We start from the raw sequence: 20,610 nt of genomic DNA, 5'->3' as shown, positions 1-20,610 counted from the left end.
TAAAAAAAAGCTGTTACATAAAAATGGCCCCCCCCCAAAGCCTGTCTTTGCCAGCAACTATGGCCAGCCTGGTGAAACCAGGCAGAAGCAATTGCTTGAAACATCCCCCAAAACAGATTTTGGACCAGTTTAAAGCTCCCCCAGGGGGCCTTTAAATGCTATTTAAACAATGTTAAGAATCTGCCTTAAATGAACCAAACCCAACTGGCTAAGGAGGGAAGGATGTAGCTGCCAGGACATTAAAAGACCGTTATGGACTTTGCTTTTTCCCTAGGGCTGCTCTGGAGACATGTTCTACCTGGAGCCTGCTGATGGACCTGCAGGCTCAGCTGCTCCTGCTGCCACCAAACTTGATATTTGAGGCAATTTCACATGCCACCGATGCCCATCGTACTGCAATTAAATTGCCATCCTCTGCTCTCATTGCTGGAAGCAGGTGGTCTTTAATCAGCCTTTGCATCACTCAGCTTTCACCCTGCCTCCTCCAAGGCTAATGAGGAAACTGCTGGCTGCCCAGGGTGCCGTCCTCACCTTCCCTTTTCTCCTCAAACAGCAGGGTTGGGGTCATTGCCCCAGGGCAAACCCAGGAGGTACGGGTAGTTTAAAAGCAAAGGAAATGTAGAGATCGAGCATGCATCCACATGTCACCTGCAGCCAGACCCGGGTAAGCTGTGCTGCAGTCCAGGCTTGGTGGATGCAAGCCAGAGCAGATGCCATGCTGTTTTGTTAGCGGTCCTGAGTTCATCAGGCCGTGCTCAGCACTGCCACAGCCCAGCAAGCCAGCTCCCAGGGAGGCAGGGGCTCGCTTCTGGCCATCTCTCCACCTGGCTGGAGCTGGCGTGCACCTGCCTGAAGCACAGTGCATGGCTTTTCTACTTGAGAAGGATATTTTCCACTTCAGCAACATGAACTCCAAAGCTCCCCACTGCAAACCTTCCCATGTGCCTCCTGTGGCACCTGAAGTGATGCCGAAGAGGACCCAGCATGCTTCCTCTGCTCCCACATTAGAGGGCATCCAGCTAACCATCTAAAACCAGCTTCTCTTGTTCCCCTAAACCTCAGCCTTCCTCCCTACACCTCACCCTCAGACAGCATTATATCACCTTCAAGGATGCAGAGAACCGCAGATGCTCATGCTAAGCACAACCCCCCCTTTCCTCCAGACATACACACGCTATAAGTTGCTGGCTCATCGCCCCAAACGGAGTGGAAGCGGCAGGGAGTGAGGCAGAAACTTATTAGCAGTGATATTTCCCCGGACCCTGGCGTGGCGCGCACTATTAGTTCTGATTCGGCAGCTCCCTCTGCAAAAGCGTATTGTCCCCTAATGGGAAATCTACAAGGCGAGTTTGACTTCTTTATTAAAAACCAACAACCAAAGGATGAAAAAAAATTACCTCCCTCCACTCTCGCTCTTGTTCTGCCTTTTCATGGCTCTTGTTCCTCAAGTGCCATTGTGAAACACTTCCTCCTCATTTTCTCCTTATATTTTTGGCTTTTTTTTGCTCCCCCCCATTTTCTTTTTCCAGTTGAGAGAAAATCCCTTCGGTTGAGAGTGGGAAAAGTGACAGCTACTTAAAACGCACCAATGTACAGACTCAACCCAGAGGAGATGACCCATTGAAGTGTGGTCTTTAGAAAGAGGTGTTTATACTGTCTAAAGCAGAGTGTGGGAAGGATGTATTTAACCACTACAAACCCTGCCCACACTGCTTTTTTCCCCCTCTCCCAAGCATGCTGGGGGAGTTGGAAGAAAGGCACACTCATGGGACTTCACTCCCATCCTACAGCACTGCACACTTCATCTTCTTCACCTTCTCAGACTGACGCTGCTGCCAGCCTGGCTTAGATCCCATCACTGCAAGACTGACAGGTTATCAAGCAAACTGTCTCCATTGCCAGTACCTCCCTCCAGATGTCCTCGAACCACAGTGTGCCTCAAAGTGACAATGTGATCTAATCTTCCCAAGGAATGCTGTGATGCTTTACCTCTCCCAGCAGCAACCTCTCCTCTAGGGGTTTGCACTTATGCTGGCACATGAGAAGCTCAGCAACGCCTACAGCAGGCCAGGACAGCCAGTGTCAGGGAGATAAACAATCAACTGCCCATGATTGATTCAGGGACTGATAATTTCCAACACTACAAGTGTTAATGCACAGCCAAAGCTCTCTCCTCTGCATCCAAGCTGCAGTGAGTGCCTCCTGGCTATGGGCATGAAGAGCATCTCAGCCAGGAGTTCCCTGGGACCTGAGAGAAAGGCTCACCAGGTGCTCAATGAACCTCTCCAGTCAAAAACAAGGGCAGAGGGTAGATTTCCATCCCATCTCCAGCTCTGCTCCTCGCCCTGTGTTTAGCTGTGGCTCCTGCAACATTACTTCCAGTGACTTCCCCATGGCCAAGGAGAGGGAGGAGGCCGGCTGGTCAGGCACCGTACTTACAAACACCTCTATGGTGACGGGGACAGTGCTGTTGAGCGGTGGGTTCCCAGCATCCTTGGCCATCACAGTCAGGTAAATAACCCCATTGGCCACCTGCTCATAGTCAAGGGGGTGGTTCACGCTGATCACTGAAAGGATACAAAGCAGGGTGGTCAGGGGGCATTCACACGCTGAGCAGGGAGCTGCTGCTTGTCAGGAGCACCTTGGTCCTTGGACCAGTGCTTACCTCCATACCCTTCCGACACTGTGATGTCAAAGTAATCTTGAAAGGCAGATGCCTGCACAATGCTGTATGTGATCTGGTTGTTCGGAGGGGAGTCCTCATCAGATGCCTGGGGTGTGAACAGAGGGAGTAAATGAGAATGAGAGCTGTGATGTGCAACAGGAGAGAGACGAGGGGAAAAGAGGTGCAGGCTGGGCCCAAGGAAAGTGGAAAAGCGATGGAGGAAGATGCACTCATTGGGGAAGATGCACCCCAAGGAATTTTGCAAACCAGCCTCTCCTCCCATCCTGACTCCCATGAACAACTCGCTGGGTCCCCCTCTCCTGATCTCCCTGCATTACTCAACCAGCCTGGCCCCTATGGAGGGAAAGCAAGCCATGCTTTTGCATCATGGCAAAGTTAGGTTTTGTGCTGAACGAGCAAACAGTCTTCCCTACCTGCCTTCTCTCCACAGCAGAGGCTTACAGCTCCATCAACAACAGAGCACCTTCCCCTCAGTGCCTGCTGACTTTATTGAGCAGAGCAAGGTGATACAGAGGTAGTGCCTGTGCCCTGGGAGAAGCCCCAGATCCTGGGAATGCTGTATAGACATGGGACTTGGAGGAGAGAAGGAGGGAGGCAGCTCCCAGCTGCAGCGCTACACCTGACTGCACTTGCAGTAAAGCATAAAGCATTTTTTAGGAAGAACATAGGAGGGATGGATGGGAACCTAACCCACTCCCGTCTCCCACTGTGCATCCCAAGTGGAGGAGCTGCTCCAGTCCCTCACCCGGAGCCGGACCACCTGGGTGACGGAGGGCTCATTCTCTCGCAGAGCCCCCAGGTATGCCTCCTTCTGGAAGGTGGGGACGTTGTCATTAACGTCAAGGACGTTGATCCTGACGCGTCCTGTCGTCTCCTCCCCGCCACCATCCCGGGCGATGACGGTCAGGGTGTAACGCTGCATGGTCTCAAAGTCCAGCCGAGCTGTCAGGAGGATTATGCCCGTGTCCTTGTCCAGTGAGAAACTGAGAGGACAAGAAAGGAGAGGGAAAGCCCTGGTGACCACATGTTGTGGATGGAGAGATGGGGTGGCAGCAGCCTGAGAGCTAGCACCACAGCGGGTGAAGTTCACGGCTTTCTTCTGAAACGTATTAAGTCCCAGAGCATCTTCAGGAGCTTAGCAGAGGTGGTGGGGTAGAAACCCTCAGTACTGCTCTACAGGCAGAGAAAGGGGCTTGGAGGCCTCCACATCCCTTCTGCTTGGGCAGCCCACATATCTTCCCCAAATGCCCACCATGACTAAGCCAAACACAAGGCTCCAGAGCCAACAACTGTTGGTCTCTGTAGGTCCCGATTTAGCAAAGTAATTAAATGTGCTGAGCATCAGGCATATGCTCAAGTTAACTCACCCCTTTGGGAGACAGCATAGTGTGGTTTTCATAGGGTGTATCACAGGGACATATGCATGTAGGACATAACAAATGCCCTTAATTGCCATCTGGCTTCTTAGTGAGGTTAGAAGAGGATTTTGAAGAAGCAAAGTCATGCTGGTGGGTTCAATCACACTTACCGATCAGGGTCATCACTGAAAAAATAACTGACTTTCCCATATGTGCCCACGTCATTGTCAGTTGCCTGAGAAAATAAAAGTTTATTGATAAATGAAGGTATTTATGGGAATGTTGCATTACACACACTAGTGAATCCATTATGTCCTATTTACCTCCTTCTATCCAGATGCCAGCAGGCAACGCCAGTGCATACCTTATGTGCCACCATTTATCTCCCAAGACATGAAGGGCTGGGGCTGTCTGTGCTTGCCTGGGTTATCCTGCACGTCCCTGACTCCTAGCCTGCTCTAGATAACTGTTCTCCATCAGCATCTCTCAGCATCACTCCCCAGACCTTTGACAGTGGGAAATTTTATGCCTACTTACTTTCCCTTACCCACTGAGCTGATCTGGGAAGCATATGTGAAATAAATATCTCCATGGACCATTCTTGTGGGCCACCCATCCTGGCCCCATGAAGCAAAGAGCCAGGACTCCATAAGCACAGGTCCCAGCATTCTCTGTGCATTCAAGGCTGGCAGCATGCTGGGGCTGCAGGGTGAAAAATGAAAACCTATCCCACTTCAAAACTCCCTCACAGGCTAAAATACAGACCAGGAAAAGCAAGGAAAGGGGCGCAGACCCTGCTTTCCACAAGCAGATCCCACCAGGCAACCCTTCTGGAAGTGCAATCTGCCGCAACCCCACTGAAAGACTGATACGTCTCAGGATGCTGCAGCATGGGCAAGCAGTGCCAGCTCTCATCCAGTCCAGTGCAGAAGTGGCTGCACGTACACCGCCACCAGCTGCTGAAGCTGGAGCAGGCTGGTCACGGCTAAGCAGCCAGCACCTTCTGGGGAAGGTGTGCAAAACTCAGCGTGTCAGCTCTGGATGAGCAAGGCAAGATTTATGCATGTTTTAAAGTTTTTTCTCTAATGAATATATAAAATATGCATGAGCAGCAGCAGGAAAAAGAAGCAGAAAAAATTATTTTTAGGTGAGGAAAGTGGAATGCAAACCCCAAAATACCCTTTTTCTCCCCCACTCTATTTTCTAAATGGAGACCTGTCTGGATTACTTAGATACCAACAGGTCTCTGAAAAAGCAGGGTCAAAGACACATTTTATGTCCAGACACCAGCAAAAGGCTGTATTTTAGGACTGGCATGGAACACAACCTATTCCCGAAACCTTCCTGATTTATTGATGGCCTTGATTACCCTTGACAGTAGAGTAGGAGCTTGAACACACCAAACTGCCTTACCCCTATGTGCTGCTTACCTGCCACACCATGGGGCGGCAAAGAGGAAAAGGCATGAAACCTAGCTAGGATTAATTCATTTTTTCTCTCCCCAAACGCTTTCCCAGCTTGTTTTCCTGCTGCTTTACACCAGCTGAGGAGTGGGCTGGTGGAGCCAGTCTTTCAGACCTACTGATTTTACTTATTTTCCTCTCCACTCCTAAGATGCGTTTTACTTCTCATGTTCATTGCAATTGCATTCAACAAAATGGAGCAAGCCTGCCAAAATCCACCTGAAGAGATGCCCAGAGAGTGAGCAGCACCTGCTCCTGAGGGCAAGCCCCCTCTGGGATGCATCTCCCTCCTCAGAGGACACCAGGGAAGACACTTATGAAGGTGCTCCATCCCAGGCAGAGCTTGCCTGCTTTTCTAATGGAAACACCTGGGAGGAGTGCGGTTAATCTACCATCTGCCCACCCCAGCTTCCATCAGCCAGTTAATACTGGTATTAATTTCTCATCCTAACACCTGCCACCAGCCCAGGTGGCTGTGAGTTGTGGTGGCAAACCCCCAGAGCTTGGCTGGGGCTGAACACTAAGGGACCTGGGTCCTCTCTCCGCAAAATCCTTGAGTGCTTTGAGCATCCTCAGCATTGCCTGGTACAAGCCAGCCCTTGACCTTCCAGCCAGGACTTTTTCCAGCCATTATTTCTGGGCCCACAATCTCTGTGAACCCCTAGGTCCCATTAATCCCTAAGTGGCTGGTGTGAGATCAAAGCCCAAAAAGGCATTTTCCATGCATCTGGATCAGCTGGTGATGAGATAGTGATTTACAGGGAGCCTGACAGTGCCAGAGAGCACAGGCAAAATGAATTCCCTTCATTTGGCCCCATACAATTGCACTTGTAAGTGCTTATTGCAGTGACAGGCAACACTGGGAAAGTGTAATTTTCTTCTGACGGGGGAAAATATATAGGGAAGGAGGAAGGTTAAAAGAAGGTTAGCACAGATCCTCTTGGTGTGGGAGGTGGTGGGGAGCCAAACCAGGAGGGTGGGCTGGACCCCAAGCTGTGGGGATGCCAGGCCAGCCAAAACTGCCAGTAACACAAAGTGACTCGCTCACCAGGAGCCAGGAGGCTGGGCAACCTAGCTCTGCCCTATACACCACCTCACAAGCCAGGCTAATTAATTACCCTGATTTACACCAGGGGAGGTGGGAGGTGATGCCTGCTTGATGGCTTTCCTGGCAACTGAACATCATGGGCATAATGCAGGGCAACAGAGCAGGTTACTTGAGCGTGACAGGGAATATGCAAAAAGCGAAACCATGCACGCTCAGCATATTTAATTTTGGATGTACACTTGTTTCTGCACTACCAAACTTTTTCCCTCTAAGGGTAAAAAAGATGCTCACATGCTCAAACCCCTCGGGAGGTAACAAAGCAATCCTGAGAGTTCCCAGGGAACACATGCAACCTGCATGCAGAATACCCCAGATCCCATTGAGACAACTGCTTCTGGGGCCTTTCACAATCCCTGGGTACCAGCTGTTTTCTTGCAGCTCAGCCCCTTCACCGACTGGTCGTCCCCCCCGGCACGCAAGCATCCCTCTCAGCAGCTGAGGGAGGAAAGGCATCTGGCTGGAAGTATCCCGGGGTTCCACCTGGAGAAGCAATCAAATGGCTTTTACGTCTGCTCCTCTGCTGCCCAGAATATTAAAGCAGGATTTGCCCACTGAAGCCTGCAAAAGGGCAGGATGAAAACGCAGGTCCACATCTGTACTTTTATGAGCTGTCACAGGCACAGACCATTTCTAAAAAAACACATTTGTGCAGCTAAACTCTGGGAGAGTGGCAAGAAGAGAAAGCCTGGATAACCCAAAGGATTAATTTACTGAGCTGCAGCATGGTGTGGACACCCAATACGCGAATCACAGGTGCACAAAAATACCCACACCCAGTTCTCAATCCATCTCCATCCCCCAAGCACAAGTATTTCGGGCATCTCCCTTTTGTCCCACCAAGGGCTGCCATGTACACCTTTCCCCACCAGCTTGTGGGCCAGCAGAGCCAGAGGCAAAAACGAGGAGCCAGTGAGCAGTTCTGGTCTCCTGGGCAAATCTGCAGGAAAGGGCATGTCATCCAATTTGTTCAGGAAACAATAGCAATGTTTGACATGTCATCAGGATTGACGGAGCAGAAATTTACATGGGAGAATTCAGTTTTAAACAGCTCCATGGAGCTTCGCCCCTAATGGTTTCGACATTCATCATCCGCCGCCGAGCTCACTCAACGACTCCTTAAACTGCCCAAGATTAACTCTACTCAACAGCAGCTTCAGGGAGCATGAAAGGAAGAGCAGGGAAGGGCTGAAAGAGCCAAGATGAGCCTTTCAGGGCAACACGAATCCCCTGTGGAGCCCCCAGTATGGCAGTCCTCCCCCCAAATCTGTCAGACAGGCATAAGCAGCTGGAGGTTGGTTGCAGGGGTGAGAAAAGTTGGAAGGATGACTGATACTGTTTGGATGAGACAGGCTGCCATTGCCTGCCTGTCTGAAGATGGCTTGATCAGCACCAAGGGAGCCAAATCCTTTCCACCTTTCCATCTGCATAGGTCTGCCAGAGTGGGTCCCAGCTCAGTTTGTTCTTATTCGCCCTCTTTGTTTTCCTTCCCCTACCTCGCATGCAGAAACCAGGAAATAAAAATTGATGGGGAGCAAATTGCTTTGGCCAGAAGCTCTCTGTTTAAAAGAGTTGTAGAGGGAAAGCAACTACAGGACATCAAAAAGCTGTCAGGGTATGGGAGTGACCAGATGTGAGTCTCGTCCTCCTGCTGCCTGCCTGGTCCCCTGGCCACGATGGGTGGGCAGCAGGGAGACCAAAGCACCACTGCTCGGGCCATGGGAGAAAGCAAATAGGAGGATTCCCGCCTGCTTCCTATTTGTTCTGCAGTTTTCTAGGAAAATGAGACGGGTGTGGTTGCTCCTTGGGGCAGAGTGGCAGCCACAGGATGGTCAGACCATGGTACAAGCAACCCAGAGTGGGGAGCCATGCCCTGTCATTATACTGATTTTTGGAGACACCTAAACCTGGATGTGTTAAACAGCAAGCATCCCTTCCTAAATGCAACCATTGCGAACTTCAGGTCCCAGAGGAATAACAGCTAACCTCTAGTATCCATCCAGATTGCGGTTTGATTTGTGATTTGGGGGAGAGAAATGTGAAGGGCCAAGAGCTTCCATGAGAAGCAATCGCCAGGCTGCAAAACCACATCAAGAAAACCAATAGAAAACCTACTTACAGTCATTATGCCCTTCCCACACGGAAAAACAGCTCTCTTGCCGGCATCACCTGCCCTGACCGTGCTCTTTCCCAGGCCTTCAAAGAGCAGCTGCCTGGTGGGAGGTGGCAATCAGGCACAAGTGGAGCTTGTGGCTGGCCGGCATTGCCAAGCTGGAGCCCAATGGCATGATTAGCTGAGAAGGTGGGAGTGGGGAAGCAGGGCAATGCCAAGGTACCACTGCTGCCGCCTTCCCCAGCAGCTCCAGACCACGTGCCGAGCCGGGAGCTCAATCGCCACTAATGACCCCAGAGGGTTGTGCTGAACCTGGCTGGGGGGGGAAAAATAGCCAATCAACCCCCCTGGGAATTGCAGAGCTTTTCCCCACCTCTTCTGCCAGCCACTGGCGAAAACTACAGCCTCCTTGATTGTGTTTTATAACAGTGTTCCGTGCAACATCAGCTCCTTGCAAGAGAGGTTAACGCTTGCCTGGGCAGCCTTGATTTAATGGGGAGTAATGTACTGTAGCCAGGCTGTTGCAATGGCTGGAGACCAGGGTCTAAAACACGAGCTGACAGAAGACACCCCTTGAGTGAGAAAAGCAGGCATCTTGAGTACAGATATCCACTATGCAAGGTGACACCCAGACCATTTAGAAGCCTGCCTCGGTGGGTTTTACTGGAGCTCTGTGCTGGAGCTGGGCACAAGTTCTCCACTAACGAAACGTATTGATTTCATATTCTCCTGTTGTCCACCTAAATGGCAAGCGGCACATCTGATAGATTAAATAACCACACAATTGCCTGGCTTGACATCTCAATCACTTTGCTATTGGGTCTATAATGAATTTTACAGCCCAGCAAAATGGAAGAAATTAAGGTCAAAGTCCAGTGGAGGAAATATAAATCCCCAATGATCTCTGAAGTATTCACAAAAGCTCCTGGAAGCCAGTCATGCCTCCCATCATCTGCAACTCCATTTCATTCAGGAGACGAGCATCGTCTGGGGCACATCAGGGAGAAGGGTACAAACGGCAAAGAAGGAGAGAAGAGCCAAACTGGTCCTCACCTGGAAATGGACATGAACATGTAGTGATAGAACAAGGGATAATGGCTTTAAACTGAAAGAGGGTAGATTTAGATTACATATAAGGAAGATGTTCTTTACTGTGACGGTGGTGAGGCACTGGAACAGGTTGTCCAGAGAAGCTGAGGAAGCATTCAAGGCCAGGGGGGATGGGGCTTTGAGCAATCTGGTCTAGTGGAAGGTGTCCCTGCCTGTGGCAGAGGGCTTGGAACTAGATGATTTTTAAGGTTCTTTCCAACCCAAACTAGTCTATGATTCTGTGTTGAATCCTGGCCTGGAGAAAGGGAATGACAAAGCCCAACCTTTGTCCAGAAGCAATGAAGATAATTCACCCTGAAACTGGATGCAGCTCTGTGTGAAGCAAATGCAGCGAGAGAGCGGGCTTTTTAGTTTGTCAGCAAGGGGTACTAAATCCCAAAACATATACCTGCCAGGCAGAGGCAGTCCCAGGGAGAGCAAAGGGGATGCTCCTTGTTAAGCCCAAGCAAAACCATGGTCCAGAAACCATAGGCTGAGCTGTAGGAAGACAACATCCTTGATCCCCAGAAGCTGGAAACTAAACCTGAGTCTCAGTCAAACAGCAAGTATCTGCTTCTCAAGGGTCTTTTAGAGGATGGAGAGCCTTAGATTTACTTCTGTGACTGGAGTTACCAAAAAGGGTTTGGTTACAGAATACAGCAGCCAGCCATTGGAAGATCAAGCAGAGCCTATGGCCTGAGGCAGAAGTAGCCTCTGGACGGTGCAAAGGATCTCAGGAGATTGATTTACACATCACATTTACTTAAACTGGGCTCCTAAATGCCCAGTTTAAGTAAATTAGCCTCTCCTTAACACCCCAGCAGCAGCTGGTCAGCAGCATGAGGGTCTGCACAAGATCATCTCTCCATGGGGTGATGTTGCTTCTGTCACAGCATTGCTTAAGCTAACGGCACCTGCTGGGTACTGATATGCATGGGAACTCCTTGCTCAAGGAAACAGAGCCCTGGCTGCTTTGGGAGAGATATGGGTGCTGTGGGTATGGGAGAGGCCAGCTTGTAAAACAGATTAAAATCCCAGGAGCAGTGGCTTCGTTGGAGCTTTGCAGGTGGGAAAGCATGACGGAGTTGCCCTTGCTCAGAGGTGCTAAAGCTGGGAGAGAGCATACTGAGGTGAAGGTGGTTATTGCCCTAAAGGGGCTGCTGAGAAGGATGTGTGAAGCCGGGGTGTTCACATGGCAGCAAGCAGCACCTTGGGAAAAAATTCTCCTTTCACCTCCCAGACACCTCGCACATGACCATCAAGAGAAAACTACCCAATCTTATCTCCTACGGGGAACACTGGGAGGGGTGGGGTTGGATCCTGCTGCCCATCTTGTGCTTTGCAGAATGCAGTTTGGACAGGAGCAGGTGTGCATTTGCTCCACATTTTTCTTTCCCATCTCACAGGCTTTTTTTTTTGTGGTGGTGTGGGTGGGGGGGGGGGGGGGGGGCGTGTGTGTGTGTGTGATGTGGTGTGTCTGTGATTTTGTTTTGTTTTTCCCACCTCTGCACTTTAACTGTGCGTTTATCCTGACAGCTCTATCAGGACAGGGAGAGGCTGCAAAAGCTGCAATAAGTGTCTCTCTCCTCAGCGCTCAGGCTGTCATGATTCCTATTCCATCCCATTTCAGTCTTACGGATTGATATTTAGATTAAAGAGATAAACACAGCCAAAGAGCAATGGGCCCTGACAAACAGATGAGGACTTCAGATCTGTCAATCATGCTGCTACCTGGTAACTCCGTCCTCCCCTTTCTTTATTTACAGAGCTGGATTGATAAGAATATTTAACAGGAACAAGGAGTGCAAGTATATTTTTAGGTGGGTTTTTGGTTTGTTTTGGGGTTTCTTTCGGTTAGGTTTTTTTTTGGGTTTTTTTTTTTTTTTTTTTAAAAAAACCAAGAGGTATGCAGGAAGAAGACAAGCCATTCATGTTTAACTTTCAGGCAATTTGGAATTGCCTGCTTTGATTATTTAACTGTTTACTGTTTCATGTATTTGCAGTTTTTCTCTCCTCTTGCAGATAAAGGATTCAATTTTCTTTTAAGCGGTGGGGAAATTGGAAGAGATTTTGTTCTGTTTAAGCACAGCTGGAGTCTGAGCACTCAGGGGGATTGAGAACAAGAAGATCAATTAAGATGCTAACGGGAGGAGGATGAGATGTGTGGGCCATGGGAGGGGAGAAGAGCTGAAAGAAGGGACAGTCCATGCTTGGAGGACATCAGAAATGTCCAACTGACACTCCCTCTCCTTCTCCATCTTCTATGAGCTGCTGCTGAGCCATGCTTTCATATTCCTGCCAGTGCCCTGTGAACTCCCTCCTGCTTTCCTAAAAGTCCTCTTCCCATGCCTATATATCACCCAGCTCATCCTGGATGTTTGGATGGCAGTGCCTCATTACCACCTCCTTGATATTCACCATCTTCAGCAAGAGCTTTCCAATACATTTTCTGTTTAATTCAGGCAGAGAGAAGGGATGAAGGCTGACCTGCAAGTCCTCCTCTCCCAGTGTTTGACCATCCTGTACTCACCAAACCCATGTGGGACAGCAAGAGTGGTGCAAGCTGCTTCTAACATAGGTGCAGTAGGCATGACACAAACTCAACCCCCTAAGTAAATTTAGAGCATTAGTCAACTGGAAGAGGTTGAGAAGCTCTGTGGTTTCCTCATGGCAACATCCAGGAATGCTGTCCTACTGACCACCAATGCCCCATAAGATGATAGGCTGCACCACAATCTGGTCCTGATGCTGGGAGAGCATGCCAGGTGCCATGGATGGGACAGGGGATGTTTTATCTCCCAGCTGATTCCCTGCAGAAGCTGAAAGCATGGTCATCCCTGGAAGCCTTTTCATCCATCCATTGATTTGCAATGTATTTCCCCACCTCGCTCCCTGCTCTAATTGGCTATGGTCCTTACTCCATGCAACCTTCCCAAAATTGGAACCAATGTAAGCTTTCCCTCAAGGCTGGTCCACAGAGTCACCATCACCACGTGGGACAGAAATACAACTTGGGGTCACCCACCAGCAGCTCAAAGCTACACCCAGCTTTTCCACTCAGTAGCTGTAGCCTCCACAACTATTGCCTTTTATGTCAGACTGTTCCTGCCCCCTGCATTCGCTTTTTCACCAAGAAAAAGAAGGGGTAAGAAAACCTTTGGAGATCATCTAGAAACGAAAGACAGCACCAGCTACACAGATGTTGGGGGATAGCGGGTGCCTCTGACCAAAGAGATGGAAGGGCGCAGGGTGGGGTGAGACCTGAAGGCTCCAACAGGCAACCAGAGGAAACCTCCCAGGTTTGTAAAGCCCCATCTCACCTGTGTCAGCCACATGCACTTGGAGTTGGACAAACCCAGAGGGATGCAGCCCTCCCAGGCACCCAAAAGCTGCCCTAGAACCACTGCAAAGCTCCAGGCCAGGATGTGGAAGCCCATGAACCATAGTATTCCTGTGCTGCCCACCAAACTTGCACCAGTGCAGGCTGATGGCTCATTGAGAAAGCAATTTGCATTTTAAATAGGTGCTTATTGATGTCTGCAACTCTCCTGCCCAGGGTGGGAAAACTACATTATTCCTTTCTTGTTGACTGGCATTTACAGCTGGCTGGAAAGAAGGGGGAAGAAAATCAGACTGGGACTGATTTTCCCATCCTCAATGTGAGGCCAAAGAGAGATCGAAGAAGCAGAAGAAAACTGACAGCTGGCTGGTAAAGGAGAGAAACTTTGCCAACCAAATTAAAGGTTGCCTTAATGAGGAGAGTAATGGAAGGTTAATTAGTGCATTTACTTCATTAGGCTCTTACTAACAAGGCTTCTCCCGAGGAAGTGCAGTGCCAAGGAGAAGACAGAAGTCCAGGTGAATGGATGTATTGGGGATGATGATAAGGTTGGGGACAACCCATAGGGTGTAGCAGAAAGGGACTATCCAGGAAGAATGTGAACCAGAATACACGTACATACATATATATATACAAAAAATAATACACACACACACGTATAAAAATACATAGGCTAAGGCATTTGCAAAAATGACCAAGGAACCTTCATTTCCTCCCTCTATAAAATAATCTGAAAATTATAATTTGAAACTCAAAAAAACAAAAAAGGGAATGTGGTGTTTTTTAAAGCACAAGACTGTCTTACAGATGCGGGTTATCAAGTCCCGAGGGAACATGGTGCTTATTTTACCCACCTTGCTGCATACCACAAAGTACAGAAAATCATTCTCACACTGAAAATGATGTCTGATGGTTGAATTGGGCACCATAGTTTATAGTCTGAGGTCTGTGGACTGCTGGAGATGCTCAGACTATTCCTGAGGGTCTGCAAAAGATAACTCCGGAAAGCACACCAGCAGGCTTGCCTGGAAATGTTGTGTATAGGGCAAACATTTCAAAGCTCTGAAAAGTCCCAGCATCACCTTCAGACTTCTTGAGGATGGTTGTCATGGGGAAAAGCTCAGCATCATCCCAGACTAGAGGTATTTCTGGGTAAGGAGGACACCAAGGCAAGGCAAAGAGCATAACCTTGCAAGGATGTGGGAGGTTAAGGTCGCAGGAAGAAGGCAGTCACTAACTCAACAAGGATTTGGGATAAATCACTACACGACCATCCCAGGGAGGTGTTGACATCATTTTCATAAGCATGGCTCATCTGGTCTGTGTCAGAGGGGTTTCTGAATGGGTGGCTGCATTGTCTGACCTGGCCTGAGTAAGGAGAAGCACCAGGAGAGCACTGGGAACCACAGGGGTTAATACCTCTGCTGGGAGATGCTTGTGTGGGGGTTGAAGGTGGGCAGCCAGGTAATGTACTCCCTGCAAACTCATCCCTCCTCCTTTCCCCTTTTCATCCCAGCCTTTTGCCAGGGAGCCTGGGCAGGGAGGGGGCCACCAGCAGCCTCCCCAGCTGGCTGCTGCTTGCCAGCCAATTGACAGAGCCTGCAGCTACAGATCCTAGCCTGCACAGCCAAGCCAGACCACAGCAAATAGAGCAAAGAGGAGGGATCATAGCGGAGGATTACTTTCCACACATCCCTGGAGAACAATTTTTCTCCAGACCCTTCAAGGCAAATCAAGTGCATTGTTGTGTTAAAAACAAGTTACTCTTGGTTTGTTTAGGCTTTAATGATTTTGGTTATCAGAGGTTTTCAGGAGGACTTTGCTGTGCAGCTCTGTAGTGTATTGAGGAGCTTAAGGAGACCTCCTGCCCCTTAATTCATACCTCCTGCTGGGTTGTCTTCGGCCCCTTCCCCATTCATCCAGGTTTAGCAAATACACCACCAAGGGAGAACAATGCATAGACCTACACCGCCGTGCAGGTCCCTGGCTTTTGGGAAGTCGGCACCACACTGACTCATGGCAGCTGCTGTCAAAGCAGCAGTGTCCAAAGACAAGTTTGGAGGGATGCTGTGCTCTCTGCTCCATCCATTACAGCACTTGGACCCTGCAGCCTTGCAAGGTGGCAAGGCACAGGGTCACACACGCCACAGGCTCAGCGTGACAAGCGTGAACACATGCTTGCACCTTCCCTGCTTTTCCCAGCCAAGCATCCTCCACCACACGTGAGGAGCATGACTGGTGCCAGAAAAGGCACAAGAGAGAATAACAAGAGGGAATGTTAGACTGAACCTTCCATCTTCTCTCCCTGCTGAGGGGAGCTTGCTGGAAGCTGGGCTGGGCCATGGTGACCCCAGAAGCAATGCCATGTTTTCATAGCTTTTTCCACCCAAAAAAGTTTCCCAGCTAAAAGCTTTATCTAGTGCCAATGCCTCTGCTCCTCCCCAGGTCACAGAAGAGCTCCTCATGGGAGCCCCATCACAGCTAATGGGATGTGAGGCTCTGGGACCACTGTCAAACCCTTCACACCTGGGGAAGGAAGGAGCAGAGACCTGAGCAGCTAGATCTGATGCCTGACCAGCTTCAGACCTCTTCACAGCCATTGGGCATGGGATCCCGAGACTCTTCTTTCTGCTCCTGTCTCAGCTGATTGTGAAGCCACAATACTACTCCCTGCTGCTGGCAGTGAGGCAGCTTGGAACATGAAGGAGTAGCAGCAGTACAGGGGCACATACCTGAGGGCTTCTGCTGCCTCTGGACTCAAATAGAACTAATGGACTGGCCCCACTAGGTCTTCCCTAGTCCCAGACCTCAGCACTTGCCCAGCACTCTCTCCCAAAGCAGAGGGCATTCCTTCCTGGATCTCCCTTTCCCATCATTCCCTGCTTCCACAGAGTTGCTATTCCCCTGTAGCACGGGTTTGCTCTGACAATATCACTATTCATACCATCCCTGTTCCCTCAAGACTTGTACTGATGCTCATAGAGGCATGGATGTCAGACCATGCCCTTTTATCTCTTCCTCCTTTATCTGCCCATTGGTTTGTCCCTCTGCAACAGATTTATCCTCTGTCTGGTCTGAGATTCGTGGATGCGACTCTACCTCTAGCAACTCATCCTCTCCTCCAGCTACTGGGCTTATCAACTGGGAGAGGCAGGGCTGGAGATACCCTCCTTTCTCCTGCTCCTCAAACCCCAGGAGAAAACCTATTGCTGGGACCTATTTTGGCAGATGTATGCTAAGCCCATCACAGATACTGATCATGGCTACAGCTGAACATGGCAATTCATCCACCCTAGCACCATCATTCCCTAGGGCTTCCTATCACATCCTCAAGCCCTCTGTACCATGTGGAGCTGGCACCCTTCCTCAACAAACCTCTCCAGAGCACAGCTTTCCAGCCCACAGCACCCATCAAAAGCCACCAACTGCCCAGGCAGCACTTGGCTGGGGGTATCAGAGCCCCAGTTAATTTAGGGTGCAGTATATGCTCTAGGTGTCTCTCGTTCTGGAAGGCATGAAGTTATACTGGCTGACTGCTTGCTCAAGAAGTGTGAAATTCTTTCTCTGACCTTTTCTGTTGTGTTATTAAAAGGCTTCATGGCCAGTTGTTTCAGAAAAAAAAAATATATATTTCAATATCTGTTGGTAGCTGGGGCAGAACTTGCCCATATCTTCAGGCTGAGCTCTGGCCACCTCCCTGCTTCACCCCAGCCTCACTGAAGGAACGTGCCACTGTGTGGCCTCTCCAGCCTGGCTTTCTCATGCACAGCAGGGCCTGCGGCAGGGGAAAAGAGAAGTTCACATGGGGAGAGGCCACTAACTACTACAGATCCCTGGGCAGCCTGCTCACCCCTCTGCTCAGCTATTGGGTTGCACTGTATGCCTAACTCCAAACTGCAATGATGCATGTAACAGTAACCTGGAAGCTTTGAGTAAGGACCTCTTCATGCTGGTCTCTGCAAAAGCAAACAGAGGAAATCTCTGGCCTAAGGGGCTTATCACATGGATATAGAGCACGGAGGCAGGAAGGCTGCCTTCAGGTATATTGCAGGCTCCCTGCCCAGGGCAAGAGCTGTTCCTGTGCAGCCTGGACTCTCCAGATGTTCTCATGCAAGCAAATGACTGCAAAATGTATATGATAAATGCCTTTCATGGACAGAATTAAACAGATGGATGAAGGGATGGATGAATGGACAGACAGGAAATGGAGGGAATGCAAAATAAAGAACAAAGAGCAGACAAACAAAATCTTAGAGGGCAGAAAAGGCTGCGTCGTGCTAGGGAAGTAACTGAGATCTGCCTAGGAAGGCACAGGAGTGTGTAAGAGGGCATCTCTGGGCAAAGGGAAAGAGGCAGACACCAGAAAGCAGGCAGTGGCACTGTGTCCCTACTGGATGCCTGTACTTTGGGTTGTTTTACAGTTGATTTATACATGTAGCAGGCAATGTTTCTCTGCTGTCACTGGCATTAGGAGCTGAAATGCTGCAGAGGTGAATGGCCGTTTGTCACTGCAAATGAAGTCTGCTTGCTCTGTTTTTTACCTTTCCATTTTCAGCTGGCCAAGCAAAGGGCAGTGGGGAAAGGGTGGCAATGAGTAGTGTGCTTGGCAGGGCAGGATTGCAGCTCTTCCCAGGTCAGGGAAACCCCTTCCCCTCACCTACACCCCCCAACCACACACAGCCAAGGGGGGCTAGCAGGGAAGTGCTTGCTGGAAGGTGGGTAACCAAGCCCAGGGTCTCCTGGGCTGCTGGGAACAACTTCCCCAGCAACCTCCATTTGCCTTGGCCCCCGTGGTTTTTAACTGCTTGCTTCCCTGCTGGGAAGGAGCTTCAGGCACTGCTCTGCCCTGCCAGCTGTGCTCAGCCATTTCCAGCAGTGGCTGGCAGGAGGCCTTCTCCCATCCTTTGGCGACCGCTTGCCCAGCCCACATACTCCCCTGTTGATCCTGATCTCATAAGCCTCCTGATTTGTCCTTAGAACCCTGGAAATCCATTGCCCCTCAAAACACATGGCTCAAAACCTGCACTTACTTGTACAAAGGGGCATTTTTTTCAGCACTGGGATCCCTAACTGCTGTGGGTGAATACCCATAAGGAGCTCCCAGGCAAGAGGAAAAGAAGAAAAAAAAAAAAAGAAAAGGAGGAATTTATTAGCAAGGAAAGCAGACTTTCTGTGTGCAGCACTTGGAACAGTTGGAGAGGCACCACGCAGAAGGGCAGTGCCTTGGAAGCAAGCAGAGGGTTGTGTTTCGAAGTCAAGCAGCACCAGCAGCAGGAGGAGCTGGTACTTTATGAGGGTTGTTAAAAGTTTGGGATCAGCTGGGAGGGCAATCTGGATTTCAGTGCTAATTGCCTCCATTCTGATTTATCATAGAAGATTCAACTCCTGGCATTTTGTGTTCACTCTGAAATGCTGGCATAGCTGGAAGTTGGGGAAAGAGAAGACGCAGTAACAATCTCATTGTTTAGTGTCTGACGGCCTGACTAACTAAACATCTGCTTGAAATATTAATAACTGTCAGATGGGAACATCTCAGGGGCTCTATAGTTTCACACCATCTGTTTGTAAAGTAAACACACTTATGCACAGGCGCATACACCCAACTCTTTTGTCAGGGCTTTTATTCTTTGGATTGGCATGTCTGTGCCAATGGGCCGCCAGGGGCTTTGTCCTGGGATAGTGGGGAGCATGGGGGAGACAGGAGGGCAGCCAGAGAAGAAACCAAGCAAATTCATGTATGACAAACCATAGCAGTAGTAACACACCCGAAGCCTATCAGGGGTTTTGATGCATTGCACCTTGATACTTCCTGTCCCAAAGGAGCTTTGTTTCCTATTGCTACTCTTCAGCACAGGGATTCGTTCTGGTTCTTTCTGTGCCCCACACTGGCACTGACCTTGACTGACGTTGCCTTCACACCCCTGGAAACATACCTTCTTGTCAGGGATTTTGGGTGCTTCCACCAACCCACACAGGAGGAACGAGGCCTACAGAAACACTCCTTGATCATTACCACCTCTGTCTGCTGCACTACCATTCTGCTTTCAGCCATTTAATACCATGCTCTGCTAAGTACAGTAATTGTCCTCTTTTACCATCCTTCAACCTTTTTTTGGCTCAAATGACCTCAATTTCGTTGAGGAAGATGATGCTTCCAAACAGGTCAGTTTGGAAAACCCACACTGAAACATAAATGTTGGGCATTTGCTCTCACTGATGAAGTAACCAAGTTCAGTAGGTACCACAGCATCTCTTCCCATAAAAAGATGAGGCAGGGAGAGACAGTGAGTATGTGATGGGACACAAGCCATTTACACAACTGAAATACTTGTTGGATCCCATGCAGTGAGGAGGAGGGAGAAGCAAGACCATGACTATTAGGATCAGTATCTGCACAACAAGCTGCTGTCTGCAGATGAGACGTTTCAGTGCAGGAATCATCTTCAGTTTCTGGTGTGGTGGGAACCACATACATAGAGACCAGCGAAGGTCAAGACATCTGCTCCAAAAGCGCATGGGAGGGCTGTACCTCACCCCACTGCCAGTATCTCCCATCACTCCCTTACCAGGCTCCCCAGCCCACCCCTTGGAGATGGGCACCATGAAACCACATGCATGCCAAGGACTTTGCAGAGAGAGCCAGGATGCTCCTACTCACATGGACCTGGAGGACAGTGGTGCCCACGGTGGTGTTCTCAAAGAGGCTTACATTGTACAGGGCCTTGCTGAAAATGGGGCGGTTGTCATTCTCATTGATGAGGTTAATCTTCACGCGTGCAAAGCCAACGTGATCTGGAACGCTCTCATTTGCAAAGAGCTGGGCAGAGACAGAAAGCAAAGGGGAGGGTTGGAGACACTGTGTGCAATGCTTGTGAGAGTTATCTTTTCTTCTTCAGTGGAGAAAACAATGCTCAACTGAGCTCCCTCACTAGATTAGCCACCTCAGTGCCAACCACCAAAGCATAGATGCTCAAAAGAGGGCCTCTTCCCTGGGAGCTGCTCAGCTCTGCCTGGGGAACCAGGACCTGCCACCCCACCACAGCCTGAAGAAAGGGTAGGAAAGCTTTTGCTCATCTTTCTCCACCAGTGGTATGAAAGCCCCTCCGTCAGGACTGACATCACTGATATGGTATAAACCATCTTTGCCTTCCTTGTGAATTTATAGCTCAGGCAGAGAGTGGGGCAAAGCTGGAGCAGGAGGCTGGGGAGAGCTTTGGTGTCTGATAGATGCACCTAAAGGTTTATGCTCTATATAGCTTTTATGCTTTGTGACATAGCAAAGGGCAGCACGCTCTGCTTAAGCTCTTACAGCTGAGTGTTTTATTAGTATTTCAATTTTTTGGCCATTTTGTAATGCTCCAAAGTTTCATAGTGTGGATTAGAGAGAGTGAGAGAGAAGCCTGGTTAATGGTCATTCTTAAAAACATGGACATCCCATAGAGCACAGGGGTGCAAC

At 49.6% G+C, this 20,610-nt stretch overlaps 1 protein-coding gene across 1 annotated transcript in view; it reads right to left on the bottom strand.

The window, feature by feature from the left end:
- CDH23 (cadherin-related 23) overlaps positions 1–20,610 on the bottom strand; it is a gene marked incomplete at its 5' end in the record, with an annotated part of 131,001 nt that overhangs the window by 30,838 nt on the left and 79,553 nt on the right. The window contains 5 exons of the mRNA XM_010012102.1: positions 2,440–2,567; positions 2,666–2,771; positions 3,432–3,669; positions 4,215–4,279; positions 19,813–19,971. Of these exons, the coding sequence (XP_010010404.1) occupies positions 2,440–2,567; positions 2,666–2,771; positions 3,432–3,669; positions 4,215–4,279; positions 19,813–19,971 (696 nt within the window). The remainder of the gene's footprint in view (positions 1–2,439; positions 2,568–2,665; positions 2,772–3,431; positions 3,670–4,214; positions 4,280–19,812; positions 19,972–20,610) is intronic.

The sequence above is a fragment of the Nestor notabilis genome, unplaced genomic scaffold (genome assembly GCF_000696875.1).
Source record: "Nestor notabilis isolate BGI_N333 unplaced genomic scaffold, ASM69687v1 scaffold9453, whole genome shotgun sequence".
Lineage (NCBI taxonomy): Eukaryota > Metazoa > Chordata > Aves > Psittaciformes > Psittacidae > Nestor > Nestor notabilis.
This window is presented reverse-complemented; position numbering and strand designations above follow the sequence as displayed.